Raw genomic sequence first — 16,972 nt, forward strand, 5'->3', positions numbered from 1 at the left:
AAATAAGTCTCTCAAATACAGGCTCTTACGTACGGACAATCCCTAAACTCTATGTAGAGACTTATAAAACACCAAAACCAAATGAGCTAGTAGACTGGCCCTCTTTCCTCTGTGTACTAACATCAGAATGCCCAGGCAGCTTTCAGCATGTCTGCTTTCTAATGCGTTTGCTTACCCTCTCGGTGCCTTCCTTCAGCTGCCTGTGAGTAGAAGACCTTACCTTGTCGATTTCTGTCTGTTCGCACTGATTAGATGCTGTCCTTTGTTGTGCTACTTTCTGTAAGAAAAATGAGGTGGTCTGCTACTCAGTAAACTTTCGTGTTTTCCATTCTTAAAAATAGATGATTAGAACATGTTGCTTTAAAAAAAGAAAGCTAGTCAACGTGTTATAAACCAGTCTTACGTTTTTTCAAACTGTTATTTTTGTGTGTTTGTCCTCTATGGTACTCGTGGGAAGGTCAGATGACAACTTCAGGAGTGGGTTCTTAACTTCTGCCTTGCTGAGACAGGGTCTCCCTTGTTTCTTCTGTGTGGTGGACTCCAGGCTCAATTGACCCTCCTGTGCTGAACCTCCTGTCTCCATCTTTCCATTGCCATCATGCAGCTGTGATGTCAGGCTTGTGCAGCCAGGGCTTTTACAAGCTGAGGCATTTCCCTGGTCCTATCACCTGGTTTTTGTACTTTTTTTTTTTTTTTTAACTAATACCAGTTTTCATATTTTAGATCTTTCATTTGTAAGCTATAGTACATATAAATATGGGGAAGGTTTGAAGTCGTCTGTGTTCCATGCATCCCATGTAAGCATGTAAGTGGGAATGAATACACAAGATACTGATGGGTCACATGAAGTGTATGTGGTGGTTGATACTTGGCATTTGTTTTATCTGAGAATATCTGTTATAATCTTTTCATTGAGAATTTCAGCACTAGCCAGGTTCCCTTTCTTCTCAACTGAATTCCTTTAGGGTGTGTTGCTTCTAAATCTGCTTCCTCTTGGCTGTGATCTTCCTGTTTGGACATATTTTGACTAAAATTCAGATAAGCATACTTGCTTTAAAGGTTTTTGTTTTGTTTTGTTTTGTTTTGTTTTTTGAGACAGGGTCTCAAGTAGCCCAGGTTAGCCTCACACTTGATATATTTAGTAGAGGGTGACCTTGGACTTCTGATCCTCCTGTCTCCACTTCCCAATCCTCCTGTCTCTACTTCCCAAGTGCTAGGATTACAAGTGTCCCTCACCACACACACCTGCTCTTATGTGGTGCTGGGGATGGAAGCTGTCTATATCCCCAATTTAAGCACCTGAAAATCGTACATGGAGAGTTTTGACCAAAACAAAAACAAACAAACAAACAAACAAACCTTTTAAGTTTTGAGTCTGCTTTTAAAGGTCATTAGCATACTGTATTTCTTAACTTTATTAGTCATCAAAATCTGTCCAATATTGACATGAATAGCTGTCTAAATGTCTCTTGTTCTCTCTGCCCCTATGCCTTGCATTTGCTAAGCAGTGCTTACAAAGCAGTGTCCCAGCCAAGAATGTGCCTTTAATGTTCTTTTTAATTAAAAAGATTATTTTTGTGTGTACCATAGCACACATGAAGGTCAAAGGACAACTTTGTGGAGTCACCTCTTTTACGTTAATATGGGCTCCAGGGATTGAACTCAGGTCATCAGGCTTACATGACGTAACTTTCTCATGTTGAGTAGTGTGTGACTGGATCATCTGGCTCAACACTAGAAACTGCAGCTGCTGGCTGCCAGTGCAGCCACAGATAGTCGTGTAGGCCTGTGTTGGTTGTTGTCTGCTGGTGCCTGCTCTCATTTCCTGTGTGGCACAGACTAGGATCTCCTTGACCTCTGGCTATCAGCTGACAGCACAGAGCACTGCATTTCCTCTTCTTCCAGCAGGAGGAAGCAGTTCTCTTTTATACTCTTAAAGCATGTGGCTCAGACTTCCCTATTGCTCTGATATTGGAAATTGCTTGGGATTGAATTAAAACCTAAAGTTTGAGTCCAGACCTTACCAGACATCTTTTTACTTTTTATGAACTGGAGTTTTACAACTTTAAAATGGGCATAATTCTCTTATTTGTTATTTAGATTACTATGTTTTGTCCCGACCGACCCCCCCCCCCCATCCCACCATATTAAAGTGGTTAAATAGGGCAGTAGTAACAATTCTTCTCTGGGTTGTTGTGGGAATCAAATTAATGTGTGAAAAGGTAAGCTGTAAGATTTAGAGCAGTTGAAAAAAATCAGTCCTCCTTCATGAAAACAATACATGAGATGGTAAAGACAGGAGAAAACAGGAGGGAAACATTGTTTCCTTCTTAGTATGTTTCCTTCACTTTTGTTTTTAAACAGTCTTTTTGAATTGCGTTTTGTCTCTTTGAAACAGCCTCACTGTAGGCCAGGCTGGCCTTGAGTTTTCCATCTTCTTCCCTCAGACTCCCGAGTGCTGGTGCTTTTCATCCTCCTGTGGACGGCAGAAACACTTCTTTCAGATTTATTTGTTTCTTCTGAGTGTCTGCACCTGCATGGGTTTATTATGTGCACCATGTATTGTACCCTCAGAGGCCAGAGTGCACAGCAGATTGCTGAGACTGGAATGATGGGGTTCTGAGCTGTCTGATGTGTGTGCTGGGAACCAGCTCTGGCTCCTCTAGAAGAGCAGTAGGTGCTTTTAGCCAGTGGGCTGGCCATCTTCCCAGCCCCCAAACCCCGTACTAAGGAGGCAGTTTTGGCAACTCTTTCATTCCTAGCAGGCGCAGGGGCATGCATGGTATGGTGCGGCATGTGGAGGTCAGAGGACACGTGGGGGTCATTTCTGTTTCTGTTTGTGGACTGAACTCCAGGTGTCAGGCTTGGCAGCAAGCTCCTTCACTGGATGAGCTACCTCCCTCCCCAGCCCTCAAACTATTGAAAAGTTGTTGATTTATAACATAATTCCTACCTCTCTCTGCCTAGGACTGGTCTTCTGGAGACTTTATGAATTTTCTTGATTTTGTGTGTGTGTGTGTGTGTGTGTGTGTGTATGTGTGTGGGTGTTAAGGAAACATCAGTGTCTGAGAAAAGGTGTGATTGGATTGGCATGTAGAATGCCTCCTACAGTAGCTAGCTGAGATGGTGGCAGGTCCTGGCTGGTCATGTAGCTTGAGGGAAGTGGGAGGGAAAGCCCTCAGCTGAGCACTAGGCAGGCGAGTGGCCTGGCCAGCATGATAGCGGAAATGTCAGTGGTTCAGAGCACCACCACTGTCACCTTCATCTCCACAAGCTTGATTACAGCAGTGACATAGGGACATGCACAGCTTTGCTGCTGACAGAAGCTGGTTGTGTGAGGACTGACTCTTACCCTAAGTGATGGCTGTCCCAGTGTGTTTAAGGCAGTGTTGTTCCTTCGCAAAGGATGTTTGGGGAGGGCTGGAAACTTTGCTCCTGTATAGAACATTAGGAAACGTATAATAAATGGTGCTTTCTTTCAAAATAGATTAAAGGAAGATGGAAGTGGAAGTGCCTATGACAAAGAATCGATGGCCATTATCAAGCTGAATAATACAACTGTCCTTTATTTAAAGGAAGTCACTAAATTTTTGGCACTGGTTTGCATTCTTAGGGAAGAAAGCTTTGAACGAAAAGGTAATGAAGTTTTTTTTTTAAAAAAACTGCTTGTGTTTATTATTCATTGTTTAAATTTTGTTCCTTTTTAAAAATTTATTTTTTTGCTGTGTGTGTCCAGGTATGCGTGCACATGTGTGACTGAGTGCATGTCTGTGTACCACATACCTGCAGCCAGTGGAGGCCAGAAGAAGGCATTGGATCCGCTGGAACTGGAGTTACAGAGTGTTGTTGTAAGCCATCATTAAAAAGAAAAAAGCCTGCGGTGGTGGCGCACACCTTTGGTCCCAGCACTCAGGAGCCAGGCAGGCAGATCTCTGAGTTCCAGGACAGCTTGGACTACAGAGTGAGTTCCAGGATAGCCAGGGATACACAGAGAAACTTGTTTTGGAAAAACAACAACAACAAAAACAAAAACAAAGACTGATTTACTATTTCATATGTTTGTGTGTATGCCTGAGTGTGTGTATGTATGTATGCCACATGGGTACAGGAGCCTGAGGTGGGCAAAGGAGGCTATGGAGCCATAGGTGGTTTTGAGCCATCATTGGGTGCTGGAAACCAAACCTGGGTCTTCTGCAAGAGCAGCAAGCATTCTTAACTGTTGAGCCATCTCTCTAGCCCCCAAAGAGTTGTTTGTTTCTTTCTTTTTAAATTTTTATTATTTTATGTGTGTGAGTATTTTGCTTGCCTGTATGTCTGTGAACCACTTGTATGCAGTGCCCACAGAAGCCAGGAGAAGGTGTCAGATGCCCTGGAGCTGGAGGTATAGATGGTTGTAGCCACCATGTGTGTACTAGAAATCAAATCCTGGTTCTCTGGAAGAGCAGCCAGAGCTCTTAATGTCTGAGCCATCTCAAGCCTAAAGAGCTGTTCTTTGGCTGTTTGACAGGGTCTCTATGATGGAACTTGTTATGTAGATCAGGCCAGCCTTGAACTCACAGAAACTCACCTGCCTACTGAACACTGGTATTAAAAGCATGGGCCACCACACTCAGCTGAAAAGCTGTTCTTAAGTTACATTTTTATTATGATTTCTCAAGTTCTTGAAAGCAGTATTGCACTGTAATACTAATGGCTGTCTTACAAGTCAGCTTAAATACTTCCTTGTGTCTGTCTTATGTAGTCCAGATGTTCTCTTTCCTTTTAATCTTGTGCTTTCATCAAGATTTTTGGCCCATCCCGTCTTCCTCCGTATACTTTGTTGGCTCTTCTTGCCTGTGGTTTGTTTTCCATCTGAACCAGTCCTCAGCTATCTCTTCTTGTTGCATCTGCTGGCTTTTCTCCTTCTGCAGGGTCTTCAGTCTTCTGGAGCATGTGGCTGACAGTCCTTCCTTGAGCACAGCTTTCTTCTCTGGATCACCTTGTATATTTTGTCTGTCTCCTATTTCCTTCTGGCTGGTTTTCTTTGTCCTAATTCCATGTTCTTCAGTGCCAAATCTTTCTGCTTGCTTCTCTCTCTTGAGGTCAACTCCTAAGTTCATGGCTTGGGAGTGTGTTCTCTTCTACCATGGCTCCAGGGATTGAACTGAGGTTGTTAGGCTTACATGGGAAGTGCTTTTGCCCATTAAGCTCTCTAGTCCTAGTTCATGGCTTAGGTTAATCAGTTTGTGACTGAAAAATTTACCCCTGCAACTTTCTGGAGCTCATGTTCTGGTACCATGTTAGGCCCTGTTAGTGAGACATCCCCATTTCAGTATTAGCTGTATTCTGATCGTTGTGAGTAGCCATCACTGAGTGATAATGACCCCTCCCCATCTTCTTATCCCTTCTGACTCCTGCCTACCCTGCTTCTGACATGCTTTCTGCCGTTTTTCTTATGTACAAACTTCAGTGTCTTGTGGTCAGGTAATTGGTGTTTCCTTTGTGGACTGGTCCGTAGATGGGTTGATTTCTCTGTAACCTCCCTGGCTATCCTGGAACCTACTCTGTAGACCAGGCTGTCCTTGAACTCGCAGAGATCTGCCTGCCTCTGTCTCTACCTCTTGAGTGCTAGAGTTCCAGGACAGCTAGGCTGTTACAGAGAGAAACCCTGTCTCAAAAAACCCCCAAAAAAACCAAAAACAAAAAAACCCTCCGTTCTTCTGCCTAAGCCTTAAAAGAAATATTTATATATAATTTTTTTTCATATTAAACAAAGTGTGTATTTACTTTTGACCTTAAGAACCAGTGTGGAGTCTGGGGAGGTAGTTCAGTGGTTAAGATCGTTTCCTGCTCTTTCAGATGACCCTAGCAGCCAGGTGGGGTGGCTCACAACCAGCTGTAGCTGTAGCTCCAGGATCTTATGCCTCCTGGCCTCTCTAGGCACTGCATTTGGGTGCACAAACCCACACACATATACACACAGAGTTAAGAAAAGAGATGACATAACATTCAGCTGCAGTCTTCTGTATATTTTTCTTGATCTACATCCCTTTTTTGGTGCTGTGTATTTTATTTTTCCTATGCATAACTTACTCTTGTTTCGTAACCACCCATAAGCAATATTGTGCAAATGATGCTGAATTGAAGTTGAGTTTTTGCAACATGTGTTTTTCTCCTTGTTCGGGTTATTTTTGAGATTTCCCACTGTTGCATATTGAACTTTGTTTTTGTTGCTAGATATTTAGGTTTGTTTTGTTTTGTTTTGTTTTGTTTTGGAGACAGAGTTTCTCTATGTAGTCCTGGAACTCACTTTGTAGGCCTGGCTGGCCTTGAACTCACAGAGATCACCTGCCTCTGCCTCCTAAGTGCTGGGATAATAGACATGTGCCTCCACTGTCTGGCTCCCATTTAGATTGTTTTAAAGGTACAACTAATTTTTGACAAATACCTATGAATAAGCCGTATATGATGGCTCATATCTTTAGTCCTAGCACTTGAAAGGCAGAGGCAAGAGGATTGTTGTATGTTTGAGGCCAGCTAGATGTCTTAGTGTTTCTGTTGCTGTGATCAGACACCATGACCATAAACAGCTTTGGGAGGAAAGGGTTTATTTCAGCTTACAGTTCTAATCACAGTCCATCACTGAGAGAAGTTGGGACAGGAACTCAAGCAGCAGGGCAGGATCCTGGAGGCAGGAGCTGATGCAGACGCCATGGAGGGGTGCTGCTTAGTGGCTTGCCTCCCATGGCTTGTTCAGTCTGCTTTCTTATGGAGCCCAGGACCACTAGCCTAGGGATGGCATTACCCACAATGGTCTGGCCCTCCCATAATCAATCATCAAACAAGAAAGTGCTCTACATATTTGCTTACAGGCGAATCCTATGGCAGCATTTTCTTGATAAAATTCCTTCTTTCCAGATGTGTCAACTTGTGTCAATTTGACATGAAACTAGCCAGAACACTAGGACTGTAAAACAAGATGCCATTTCAAAAAACAAACAGGTTGAAGATGCAGCTTCATTGTTAGAGAGTTTGTGCAGCATGCAGGAGGCTCTGGGCTCATAGTCCCTGGCACCACATGAACTGGGTGTGGTGGTACCCACCTGTAGTCCCAGCCCTGGGGAGCTGGAGGCAGGATCAGGAATTTAAGGTCATTTTTGGCTACTTAATGAGTTTGAGGCCAGCCTGTGCTGCATGAGAGACTGCCTGAAAAAATGAACAAACAGCAATAACAGCAACAAACCCCAACCAAAATGAATGCCCAGGAACAGATGTGCTGTGCACACGTGTCGTCTGTCTCTAGGGTGAGTGTGCAGGAATGCACACTCATAGACACATTAACAAAGGACTCTCCCTAGTGCCTTTACCATGTTCACCCCTCATAGCAGGGTGAGGGTGTTCTCATCATGTTGTTTCCTTATAATGCTTGATATTGTCTGAGTCTGTAACTGTGACATGGTATCTCATTTTTACATATTTAATTGCCAGTTAGGGCAGATCACTTTTCATGGCAAGCACCTTTTCGTAGACATTCAGGTTTCTTTGGTAACTTGTTTTTTATAATTTCGTTACATTTAATTTATTTGTGTATATGTGTGCATGTGTACAAAAGTGAAATCTAGACTTAGTGAAATCTAGCCAGTATATCCAGAGTTCAGCCTCATCCATGAAGTTTTCATTGCCAGCTTTGCCCTGCCTGCATTTAGCTCTCCCTTCTGTGGACTTCTTTAGTTGGCAGATTGTTTTGATTTGTTGTGTTTTGGCTTTCTGCCCTGCTAGCATATGCTCGAAAGTGTGGACCTGATGCTGCTGCTTTTGACACATTACATCCGCTATCACGCTGTCAATAGTTTTCAATGACTTATCCAGTATGCTATAAATTACTGAAAGGTCACATGATGTTTAGGTAGGCCACACGGTGCTTTTTGGTATTTGATATGGACAAGTGCAGGTGGGATGGTCTTGCTACGCCAGTGGGTGTATATGGTGATTCTAAGAATTGAAGAGCTTGCTGTTCAGTTTGAGCATTTCAGAATTTCAAGCCAAGTGCCTGTATCTATCTCAGGGGAGACTGAGAAATGGAATGTTTGGGCTCAGTATCAGCTGCTTGTTCAGAGTTGGGGTTCTGTGTGTACAAGTGAAGTAGGGGGGGGATGTTGACCTGCACTTTCTGTCACAAGAGAAACCTCTGTTCACCCAAAGTCTCAAGTGGATGTTCAGTTCCTAAAACAGATGGAGAGGAAGTCTCCCCTCCCAAAGATGGGTGTAGGGTGCTGGAGCCCTGCTGAGCCTGTACTCATGCTGCCTCCCTGTTTCCTGCAGACCTCACTAACTGCTCTAGAGGGCAGTTTAGTAGTAGAAAGAATTTTACCCTGACTTCAGGTTTCATTAACACCTTCCCACTTGTTTTTTGTTTTGTTTTGTTTTATTTTTTGTCGGAGCTGAGGACTGAACCCAGGGCCTTGTACTTGCTAGGCAAGCGCTCTACCACTGAGATAAATCCCCAACCCTTGTTTTTGGTTTTTAGAGACAGAGTTTCTCTGTGTAGCCCAGGCTAGCCTCAAACTCAGAGATCCGCCTGCCTCCCAGTGCTGGGATTAAAGGTGTGTGCCACCACTGCCCAGCCGCACTTGATTCATTAGATTACCAGCCTGCCCTGTCCACTCCTGCCTTAAAGTAAGGCAGCAGTGTTAGCAGCTGAGTTCTTGGTTTGCCGTGATTGCAATGTGGAGAACTTCAGATGGTGGAGAGCTGCACAGTTGACATTAAGTAGACAGGCTCTTGTTCTCTCTCACAGGTTTAATAGACTACAACTTCCACTGTTTCCGAAAAGCTATCCATGAGGTGTTTGAGGTGGGTGTGACTTCTCACAGGAGCTGCAGTCACCAGACCAGTGCCCCGAGCCTGAAAGCATTGGCACACAATGGCACACCACGGAATGCCATCTAGTCTGAATCTCAGCAATTGAGGCCCAGTGCCAGCTCACTCCTCACTCCAGGGTCAGATGCCACGTGCTACAGAACACGGGAGCTGCTGCCTGTGGGAGTCTGGAGACGATGGGAAGTTTCTCATGTAGACGGAAGCCCTTGAGCCGGCTCTGTGCACCTGAAGCTACTATCTCTTTAAAATACGGCACAAAAGAACTCTAGAGACCTCAGAACTCAGTGTGGCTTTCTCCTCTTTGGGTCCTACCTTAAATAGTTGGGATAATTTGGACCTGGAGATGATACTGGTTATCCATCTTTACCAGTGAATGTCGCTGTCAATTCCAGCCTCCAACAGCAGGAAAACCGAGTTTATCCGCTTCCCTTAGCCTTTCACTTGAGTAGCGTCTAAAGACCTTGCTTTGCTTACGTTCTAACACTGCCTCTCAGAGCTCAGATCTCATTGTACCTCTCAGACCGTGGAAGTGCATTAGCTTGCTGCCTCAGAAAATGCAGCAAAGGATGCTTCTGTGTTTGTCCTGAAGAAAAAAGGAGATTCCTGTGTGGTGTCGGGGAGAGCCAGGCTCAGCAAGCAAGAGCTGCGTCAGCTTCCTGGCTGTGGTGAGGAAAAAACTGAAAGGAGAGAATTTCCACGCCGGCGTTTTGGGTAGCAGACGGATGCAGTCTCCTCATTTGATTGTGATCATGCACAGTGTAACAAGGGAGTTGAAGACAGAAAGGTTTCCTTCCCACAGTCCCCCATGGTGAGGGGCAAACCCATTATGTCACTGAAGTACTTAGCTCACTTTTCTTTAATTTTGATGCCATGCCTTTTATTCTACACTATGTAGGTTCTTTAAGAGTTGTTTTTGACCATAGATGACCCTAAGGCTCTGGTGGACTGTCCACTGTGGGTTGGAGGAAGCATGTGGTGGGACAGTGTGTTACTCTACATACTCTGTCTCCGGGATTCTGACACCAAGTGTCAGCTGTGGTACTTTCCTTTGCCCGGGATATGAATTCATAATTGTTTCTCTTGTTCATGGCTGATACCCTTCCCATTGATTTAGACTTACACATTTTCTTTACTGCACATGCCCAGTAGTCACATTCCAAAGCCACTGGGCCACTTGAGTGCATCAGTGCCGCTGTTGAATAATATGTACTCAGGTCTGTAACCTAGCAGTGAGACTTGGAGTGCTTCCTGCAGATGACTGACTGTTGAGTATTTACATGGACCATGGTGATATCCAAAGGAAAAATGCTTTTATATTTATAGATTTCATTGAACTATATGTAAAATGGGTATCAATAAATGTATTTACTCCAAAAAACGTTTTTCTTGTGTGAAGTATGAGAGTGCTTAGCGGGCAGACACAGTGGTTCTTCTCTCATCAGTTCCAGTCCTTTACTGCCATGTGCGGTCCCCATTCCTTGTTTCAGGACTTCAGGTTCTGTCTTGATGTCATCTCCATGACTCATTTCTGCCAAGGGCTGGGAGGTGTGGGCCCAGGGGAGAACTTGTTTGGATTTGGGTTTTATGTCAACAGTCCCACTGGTGGTGGGGGGTGTCCAGAGCCTGGCATGGCTTGTGTACTGCATCCAGGCTGAGGGTAAGGAAACTGAGCTACCGCAGGAGTTGAAGACGTGGGTGAAATGGCTCCGCTGGTGACGGTGCTGCCACCAAGCCTGATGACCTGATGACCAGTCCCTAGGACTCACAAGGTGGAAGGAGAGAGCACCACACATACATGGTCGCTCATGTTTGCCTTTACCCCCTAACAAACAAAAGTGTAAGAGAACAACCCCTAAAATCATGGTACCAAGTCTCCTAGGTACTCATTACTGACTTCTGGATGTCAGTATTTACATAAAAGCATAGTTAGGTGAGTCTAAGCCGACTAAGAAATAGTCATTAACTTAACCAGAAGGAAGTATTGTTTGAAGGATGTCTAATTTCATAATTAGACTAATTTAGAACTTAAGTTTTGAAACTTCAAAATAGAAGTCACAAGCTGTCTGAAAAAACATCTATTAAATATATTGCACAGTGGAAACAGGTCAGATGATGAAGAGATGTGGATAGGAAGGATGGTGTGTACCTTCAGCTCCAAGCAGGGGATGTCCTTCCTCATGCCTAAGCCACAGCGGTAAAGTGCTGGGGTAAACCAAACGTCCTACGTGCGATTGGTAGCAGAGTAGGACATGTCCTTCAACCTAGCACCTGTCCTTATTTGCTTCCTGTCTTGAGCCCAGGGTTGGAGGAGATACTGCTTCACGATTTGCATAGCACTCTGTTGTGACATGCACCTGTGGCCTTAGCTACTCAGAAGGGTCACTTAAGTGTTGTGCCCTGCAACTGTGAGGTGACTTTAAAAAAAAAAAAAAACCAAAACCCACAAGCATAATTGAAAGCTCCGAGGCAGGGGAATCAGTGAGTAGCCTGCTGTTGTACATAGTTCTAGGTCAGCCTTAGTTACAGAGTAGAGACCCTGTCTTACAAAACCAAACTCATACACATTACTCAGGGGCTCAATAAATTATTTTTTTCTACCTTGACAAAATTATAAATGCAGGGGTGATTAAGAAAGGAAAAAAAGTGAAAAACAGCTTTAAAAAAAAAGGCGTGGGAAGGAAAGTATTCAGGAAGAAGGTTTACCTGAAATGTGTGGGTCCCCGGTGGCTGTTTACCTACAGCTACCTCAGAGCTGGGAAGGTTGGCCAGCACCTTTAACTTCCTCTGCAGTGAGGCGGCTAGTTCTCAAAAGGGCTGCTTTCCTGTGCCCCACGTTCACAGGTGCACAGATAGAAATGTCATATATGGCCACACAGAATATGAATGTTACCTATTTTGCAATACATAGATACAGATTATAAGTTATAAATGAATGTTATGTATGTTTTGCACACACATGTACGTATATCAGTATCATTTGTGAGTTGTGTTGATTTTACATGAGCTCTGTGCTGATACAGAGAAATGTGATTTAAAAGATAGCATCATTCTCAACCCTTATTGAGAAAAGCCCTGAGATTGATAGACTTTGGTAAGGTTCTCTATTTGTCCTTTCCTTGTTCTGCTTAGGCCAAGCTGGTCTTGAACTCAGAGACATCTGCTTGCCTATGCCTCCCAAGTGCTGGGATTAAAGCCACGTGTTTCCCTTAACAAAATGGCTTCTCGGAACTGCCTTACCCCAGAGTAAGGCACCAGACACCCAAGGACGTGAGGTAGTAGCAGCTGCTACCAATCATCTTCATAAAGTGAGGTAGCCACTCCATTCCTGCTGTACAGATGGGAAAACAGAGGCACAGAGGAGGCAAACGGGAGTGCTGGAGTTAGAAACGGACTCTACAGAGTCCCTATCCTTACACTAACGCTTGACCTTGCTGACTGAGGAGAGAGGGTTTGTTCATGTGTGTAGGGCAGAAAAGGGATTCTAATATTCAATCTGGAAGCATGCTTCTTGTCATCTCTTCTGGGAGATGGGCTTTGTACAGTCATTGTACAGACATCGAAGGACCTGAGGAGATCTGCAATAAAGAAGCCTGCTTACCTTGGCGCCATATTTCATATGCCTGTTTATTTGACCCGTTAGGAAATGCCCATAAAGCAGTGTTATGAACAACACACAAAGCCACACTGAAACATTTTAATAGGATTGGAATTTGGCTTTTATTTTTGGTGCCAAGGTGAGGATAAGGATAACATACTCAGGGAGGCAAATGCTTTCTCTCTTACCTTTGTCCTACATCCCCAACCTGGAAGTGATTTTTTAAATACCATTTTCTAAGTGTCTTGCATGAAGCAAGCTGGTTTTTTGGTTGGCTGGTTCTGCACCAATCCTTGTAGGGAATGAAGGGACAGGCTTATTTGACTAGCTTTTTCTCAACATGCCAAGACTAAGGAAAAGCCTTTGCATGTGTGAACTGCCTCACACCCAGGCTTTGCTATGAAGGCCAGGGCTCTGTCCTGGTCTGGATGGTAAATAAATAGCATGCCTAGTTTTTTTGTTTGTCCTGTCTGGTGCTTTAGCATCTGGCCCCTAGGTGGCGGTGCTGTATTATGTTAACACATAGTTTCTTGACTGCTTATTTGCTGAGTTCTGAAAGTTTTTATTGCCTGTACCACTCAAGGGCTCGCCTAACTTAGAGACCCAATGGTTTTCTGAAGTCGTTCCTCTGGGAAGATATTCAAGACTTATCTGAGAAATTTTATTGGAAGTGGAACAGTTTGCAACTTTCTCTTTTTAACAAGGTTTAGCTAGGATGAAGGTCACAACATCGATTGTATGTTGAGTTACAAAGGGTCCTTAAGAAGATGGCTCTATCTGAATTCCCATAGCGGCCAGAATCTGCTACAGTCCAAACTATTTGTTACAGATGTGTTGTGAGTACCCTTAAAGGCTCCCATGGGAGGAAATGCCACATGTTTAAATTAAAAATACCAGCTTTCATCACTTTCCTTTGCATGAAATGAGGTTTATTGAAATTATTTCACACTTGAACTTGAGAGATAAAAATTTTATAAAGGAGAAGACCAGCATCACATGACCCTCCAGTACCTGCCTTCTTCCAGGGCTGTGACTTTGTTCTGCAAAGACAAACTTTAATGTAAAAGGAAACAGATACATCAATGCACCTCCAGATCTGTTTAGATAGAACTTAGAATGTTACATATGCAGCAACCCCAGTTAAACTCAGTGGGATAGACACATACACATGAAAGTAGAAGGGGACTAGTTGGAAAAAAGAAGGGTTCAGAAGGGAGGGAGATGAGAGAAGACAACAGGCAAACATGAACAAAATACATTTCATATATATATATATATGTATATATATATATGAAATTGCCAAAAATATACTAATTTGAAACAATTACAAAGTACAGAATAAGGAACTGAAGGATAGGAAACCACTTTCACCCCTGATTTCATCCCCTACACCCCTCCCCCCGACTTCAAAGTGTCTGCATCTACCAACCACAGCTCTTAAGGTGTCACAACTTTCTCCAGAAGTTTCTTATACTTTAAAAATCATCACCTGAGCTACTGTGATCAAACATGGAGGCATCTGGGAGATGATTGGTTCTGTTTGTTATAATAAGCTACATAGTGGACAGAAGCATGGACTGTAAAAGCAGAGTGTTAATAGTCTGCAGTGCTCTTTTTCTGTTTGCTTCTTTTAAAATTGTTAACTTAGTTTTGTGTGTGTACCTGAGTGTATGTATGTGTGCCATGTACATCCGAGGAGGTCAGGAGAGGTGTTGGATCCCCCAGAACTGGAGTTATAAATGGTTGAAGGGCATCATACGGGCACTGGGAACCAAACCTTAGTCCTCTAAAAGAGCAGATTGCTGGGCCATCTCTGCAGCTCCTTGTGTTCCTTTCAAAATCAGGCGGGGGCACATGTGGTTTGGGTGAGCTGTGCACATCTCTTTCAACGTTTTCTCCTGCCTCCATCCAAATTGCCACACTGTGCACTCCAGGTAATGAGCCAGCTCAAAGGGGAATGGTAATGTATTTGAGCAGACCAGGCCTATATTATTCCAAAAATGCAGTGCTGGAATGCTCTGAATGGAGGCTTTGTTCCAGAAAAGGCTCTGGCTTGGCAACTTTGGGAGACGGGCAGAGAATCAGCCCAGAGCTCTACCGATCCTTTCTCTAATAATGGAGTGATTTGTAATTTCCACGAGTGGGGGCTGCCTTTGTGGCCTAGTGTCTCTCTTTTTGGGTTAATGTTTAAGACAGAGCACTTGGGTTCTGCGTCCCTGCTGTGTGCCCTTGTGGCAGCCTCTTGGCAGAAATGGGATGATTGAGAAAGACACGATGTTTGGCATAAAGGAGCTCGTGTGAGGTTTGAGTTGCTAGATTGCAGTAGAAATGTCCTCTGACCCTCTGTTGCAGCATCTTTCCTACAGAGATGAGACTGGCTGGCACCACACTGAGGACTGTCCAGACTTGCACTGGATCAGCCGAAATGAAGATGCTACGGGGCAGGAAATAATGCTTTGTACCCTCTCCTTAAACCCTTCCGTGCCAGCACTTGGGAGGCAGAGGCAGGCGGATCTCTGTGAGTTGGAGGCCAGCCTGGTCTACAAAGCGGTGTCCCAGGACAGCCGGAGCTGTTACACACAGAGAAACCCTGTTTTGAAAACCAAAACCAAAACAAAACAAAACAGAAAGAAAGAAAAAAGAGAGAGACAAAAAGAAATGAAAGAAAACAAGAAATGTCCTCTGAGAACCAGAGTGATGGGGAGACGGCTGTACTTGAGGGTGGGTTGTCACGCTGAGCAAGGCAGGGCACATGCAGGGTGGGCTTAGAGGACTGTGGTCATCCGGTAGGAGGAGGAAGGCTGAGATGGCAGTTAGGATGCTCTTGGCAGATAGAGAGGGAAACCAGATGGCTGGCATGGGATGTTTACCACCAAGGTTCAGCACAGGAACTTGGGGAGTGAGAACAAATAACAGGCCTTAAATTTGCCCAGGGATACTAGTGACCTCAAAAGTCCTTCAAGCTAGAGACCTGGGCTACTGTGTGTACCTGAGTGTATGTATGTGCACCTCTGGAGGTTCCTGACTCTCCTCTTCCCAGACATCATCAGGTCACGAGTTACTGATTTTTAACTTCTTTTTCGGGTCCAAGGTAATGGTCAGAAAAATGCTTGTTGAACTAGTATGCTCATTTCCCCCAGTCTAGCCCCAAAGCTCCTTTCTTTAGATTATTTTCTTTCATTAAAACTTGCAGAGTTGCTCAGTTGGTAGAACGCTTGCCTAGCGTGCATGAGGCCCTGGATCCTGCTCTTAGCACCACAGACGTTAGACTTGGTAGTACATGCCTGCAATCTCAACATGGGAGAAGCAGCTGGATCTCTGAGTTCGAGGCTAGCCTGGTCTACAGAGTGAACTTCAGGTCAGCCAGGGCTACATAATGAGATCCTGTCTCAAGAAGGACAATCCAGGCTAGATTCTAATGACTGTCAGACTGTTTTTATTATTATAAGCAGTCGTGCTGAGGGTTCTACTCACACCTCTCCTTTACTCCATCAGGTTGGAACTGTTGTTCCATTGTTGGTCTACATTACAGCTGAGGGAACGGAGGCAACGAGCGGAGGAACTTGTAAGAATGTATTTCCAGGGGTGTGTGTGTGTGTGTGTGTGTGTGTGTGTGTGTGTGTGTGTGTATTAAAGCATGATCTTATGTATCCCATCTTAGTGCTGAGATTAAAGACATGTGCCACCACAACCAGCTCCATATTGTTAGATTTTTCTTTTCTTTGTTGCATATTGTTAGTTTTATTGACAGAGATTGGACTTGAAGTCTCATCTGTCCAATGCCTGAGCAGAGCTCCACCTTCTTGGTGGCAGAAGGGCTACATATGGACTTGGAACAGTGCATCTTAGAACTCTTTGAGGTAGCTGCGCCACCCAGGGCAGAGGCCGAGTATCTGGTTGACAGACAGACTTTCTCTTCTTGGTCACAAGGAGAGACCTGGGACCAAGACAGGCCTTCTCAACCTCTCTTGTGATTAGGGGCTGTTGTGTAAGTTCTAGCAACACAGAGGGATGATGCAATTGGAACTGCTTCAAGGTTCAGCCCCCAGTCCTGATCCCTCTGCCTAGAGTGTCGCAGACGAGCACAAAATGCTAAAACTTCAGTCTCCGTGTGGAAGGACCCTAGATATGTGGATCTACGGTGGAAGGCTCATCCCAGATGCTCACATTGGATGGATGGATATGTATGCAGGGCAGATTTTTCTGGTGCTGAGCCTTTGAGATTGGGGGCTTTGTTACAGCGGCTTGTCTTTGCCTGACAGATAAATCTGCACACTGTATGGGGTCATGATCCTTGGTTAGGAACTCAGGCAGGTAGTCAGTGGGAAAGGAAATAATCATGGCCAAGAACCAGGCACAGTGGTGCCTGTAATCCCGGCATTCGGGAGGTGGAGGCAGGGGGTGGAGGCAGGGGGATTGTGAGTTTAAGGCCAATTTAGACTATACAGACCCTGTCCCCTCAATATTTTATTTTTAGCTTTTCTGCAAAGAAATAAACTGGAAAGACCCAGTTTTTGT

The 16,972-nt window shown here is 44.3% G+C and overlaps 1 protein-coding gene across 4 annotated transcripts in view; it reads left to right on the plus strand.

Annotated features, from left to right (window-relative positions):
- Rragc (Ras related GTP binding C) overlaps positions 1-16,972 on the plus strand; it is a 48,184-nt gene that overhangs the window by 9,065 nt on the left and 22,147 nt on the right. For 3 of the 4 annotated variants that reach the window (XM_059254929.1, XM_059254931.1, XM_059254932.1), the window contains exon 6: positions 3,488-3,636. In XM_059254929.1, coding sequence (XP_059110912.1) covers positions 3,488-3,636 — 149 coding nt within the window. Of the gene's footprint in view, positions 1-3,487; positions 3,637-8,776; positions 10,238-16,972 lie in introns of those variants that run through there. The other variant, XM_059254928.1, reaches the window with a different exon arrangement.

Source organism: Peromyscus eremicus, chromosome 2 (genome assembly GCF_949786415.1).
Source record: "Peromyscus eremicus chromosome 2, PerEre_H2_v1, whole genome shotgun sequence".
NCBI lineage: Eukaryota > Metazoa > Chordata > Mammalia > Rodentia > Cricetidae > Peromyscus > Peromyscus eremicus.